This window comes from Rhincodon typus, chromosome 47, assembly GCF_021869965.1.
Source record: "Rhincodon typus isolate 14 chromosome 47, sRhiTyp1.1, whole genome shotgun sequence".
In the NCBI taxonomy this organism is placed as follows: domain Eukaryota; kingdom Metazoa; phylum Chordata; class Chondrichthyes; order Orectolobiformes; family Rhincodontidae; genus Rhincodon; species Rhincodon typus.
In genome coordinates, this window is record NC_063378.1 from 9,057,736 (window position 1) to 9,060,760 (window position 3,025).

General features: G+C 55.9%; 1 protein-coding gene across 1 annotated transcript in view; it reads right to left on the minus strand.

Moving 5' to 3' along the window:
* The window catches only part of LOC125487917, an 8,036-nt gene that overhangs the window by 4,278 nt on the left and 733 nt on the right, over positions 1 to 3,025 (minus strand). The window contains exon 2 of the mRNA XM_048620554.1: positions 2,469 to 2,517. Within this exon, the coding sequence (XP_048476511.1) occupies positions 2,469 to 2,517 (49 nt within the window). The remainder of the gene's footprint in view (positions 1 to 2,468; positions 2,518 to 3,025) is intronic.

The following is a 3,025-nucleotide window of genomic DNA, read 5'->3' on the forward strand; positions in this document are numbered from 1 at the left end:
AGTTCCCCTCCGAGCCCCTCCCCATCCTGACTTGGGAAATATATCCCTGTCCCTTCAGTGTCGCTGGGTCAGAATCCTGGAATTCCCTCCCTAAGGGACATTATGGGTCAACCCCCACAGCACATGGACTGCAGCGGGTCAAGAAGGCAGCTCACCCCCACCTTCTCAAGGGGAGTGGGTAAGGGGTGTTGTGTGACTCGCTCCCACAGGGAGTTGGGGGGGAATGTGGGACTCAGTCCCACAGAGAGTTGGTGGCGGGGGGGGAATGTGGGACTCACTCCCACAGGGAGTTGGTGGGGGCTGGGGAATGTGGGACTCACTCCCACAGGGAGTTGGTGGGGGGGGGGGAATGTGGGACTCACTCCCACAGGGAGTTGGTGGGGGGGTGGAATGTGGGACTCGCTGCCACAGGGAGTTGGGGGGTAGGGAATGTGGGACTTGTTCCCTGTTTTCTCCTGAGAGATGGGGCTTGGCGATGCGGGGAGTCTGTGGTTGGTGGGGGAGGTGGTGACTCTTAAAGCCGGTTCCTTCAGCTCATGTTCACCGCAGTTTCACCGCATGGGGGTTGGGGGGGGGGGGGGGGGGGTCAGTGTTTGGGCAACAGTCTCATTCCCTGCAGACCATCAGAAACCAAGTCCCAGCGGGAACCTGGGTCGCTGCTCAATAGCGCCTCCTCCTGGGGAGTGAGGGCCCTCACTGCCACTCTGTGGAGGTGCAGTGGGGTGGAGGGAATTGTCCCCTCCCCCAGGGCACTGGGGTTGGCATGCTATCCCTCGACTGGCATCAATGTGAGACAGGTCCATGGGGATGTGGCGCTGTACTCCATGGGATCTTGTTGTGCAGAAATTAATGTTTTAGCAACGGCCTGTTTTCGCAACAAGAGATTATCTGGCTGAGAAACGCTTCAGGATGTGGTTAATGTGCAGGCTCGTCCCCTCTGCATAATGGGTGCTTGGTCATGGGGAAATACAGCCTGGGCCTTGCCAGCAAAGATCACAAATTACTGAGTGCTAATAAGCTACCGCATTTCCAGTCTGCTTCGGGATAGTAAGAACTGCCGATGCTGGAGTCTGACATAACACAGTGTGGAGCTGGAGGAACACAGCAGGCCAGGCAGCATCAGAGAAGCAGGAAAGCTGACGTTTCGGGTTGGTACCCTTCTTCAGAAATGGGGGAGGGCGAAGGGAGCTCTGAAATAAATAGAGAGAATAGATGGGGCTGGGGAAGGTAGGTGGGATGGTGATAGGTGAGTGCAGGAAGGGAGTAGGGGGGATGGCTCAGTGAGGTGGGAGAGAAGATGCACAGGTTTTGAAGAAGGGTCGCAACCCGAAATGTCAGCCTTCCTGCTTCTCTGATGTTGCCTGACCTGCTGTGTTCCTCCAGCTCCACACCGTGAAGGGTCTAGGCCCGAAACGTCAGCCTCTCTGCTCCTATGATGCTGCTTGGCCTGCTGTGTTCATCCAGCCCTGCACCTTGTTGTCTCGGATTCTCCAGCATCTGCAGTTCCTACTATCTCTATCTCTAACTCCTGTCTGCTTCACCCTCCCTCTCTCTCGCTGCATCTCTGTGCCTCTCTGTCTCTGACTCTCTCTGTGTCTCGCTCTCTCCTTCTATCACTCTCTGTCCTTCTCTCTATCCCTTTCTCTCTCTGTCCCTCTCTCTCTCACCCTCTCCATCTCTGACCCCCTCCCTCTCCCTCCCCTCTTTCTCTCAGCCTCTCTACCTCTGTCACTCTGTAATCCTCTCTCCCTCGATATCCCCTCTCTGTCTCTACCCTGCTCTCTCTTTCCCTCTCTCTGACTTTAATAGTCTCTATCTCTCTGCCTCTCTCTCTGACCCTCTCTGTGTGTCTCTCTCTGTCCCTCTCTCATTGTCTCTCTGTCTCTGTCCCTCTCTCGGTCTGTGTCTCTGCCCCCTCGCACTCTCTCTGTCAGCCCCACTATCTCTGTCCCTGTATAATCCTCTCTCTCTCTCTCTACCCCACCCTGACTGTCTTTCCCTCTCTGACTCTAATTGTCTCTCTCTCCCTGTGACACAAAAGTCCCTGTCACTCTCTGTGTCTCTGCCCCTCTCTCTGACTCATTCAGTCGCTTTGTCTGTTTTGTTTATCGTCCTTGCTTTAACTTCTTGTCTTTCTCTCTCTCTCTCTCTCTCTGTCCCCTCTGTCTCTCATTGGCAAGATCCTTACAAGGCCAGAGGTGGGGGGGGGTAGGTGTGAGAGAGGGGAGGGAGTTGGAGTGCAGGGTGGGGGAATGAGAAAATGGTCAAAGCACTGTTGGAGACCATTCAGCCCTTCCCATGTCTCTGCTAGCTCTCTGTCAGAGCCTCTTAGTGGCTCCCAGCCCTCTGCCTTGTCCCAGCGATCTGCAGCTCCTCCATCCAGAAACCACAGAGGGAGTGAGATTCCTCTGGGAGCGACCGTCTGCCGGGACGGGGAAGGGGGCACCGGGAGACTCAGGATTGTTTACCGATGTGCAGCAGGATGAAGATGGCCAGGGAGGTGATCCAGTGGCTGATCTGTGGGTGAGAACAGATGAGGAGTTGAGCGACCGGCATTTTCCAAAACCCCCTGATTCCTCCCTCAGCCCCGCGGGATCCAGGGTCTGGGATAATTCCCTGTAAACCTTCTGGTGGAGAGCGAACTTTCAACCAGCAACCAAAGGTGAAACCAAAGCAGACCGAGTTTCACAAATATCTGTCAGTTCACTTCCCCCACCCCTGGGGCCCGCAGTGTTCAGGGCTCATTAACCCTGTAAACTCAGGGGCTCACTTACATACACTGGATCCTGACTCACAACGGATCCCTGCTCACAGCAGATCACTGACCCACTCTAGATCACTGACACGTACTGCATCGCAACCCACAACTGATCGCTGACTCTCACTGACTATCTCTGTAACCCCTTCCAGCCCCTACCCCTCTCTCTCTCTCTCCCCTGCTCCCCTCTTTCTCTCTCCCCCCACTCTCTCCCACCCTCCCTCTCTCCCCCCCCTCTCTCCCCTTCGCTGGGGCCCAGTGTTGGGG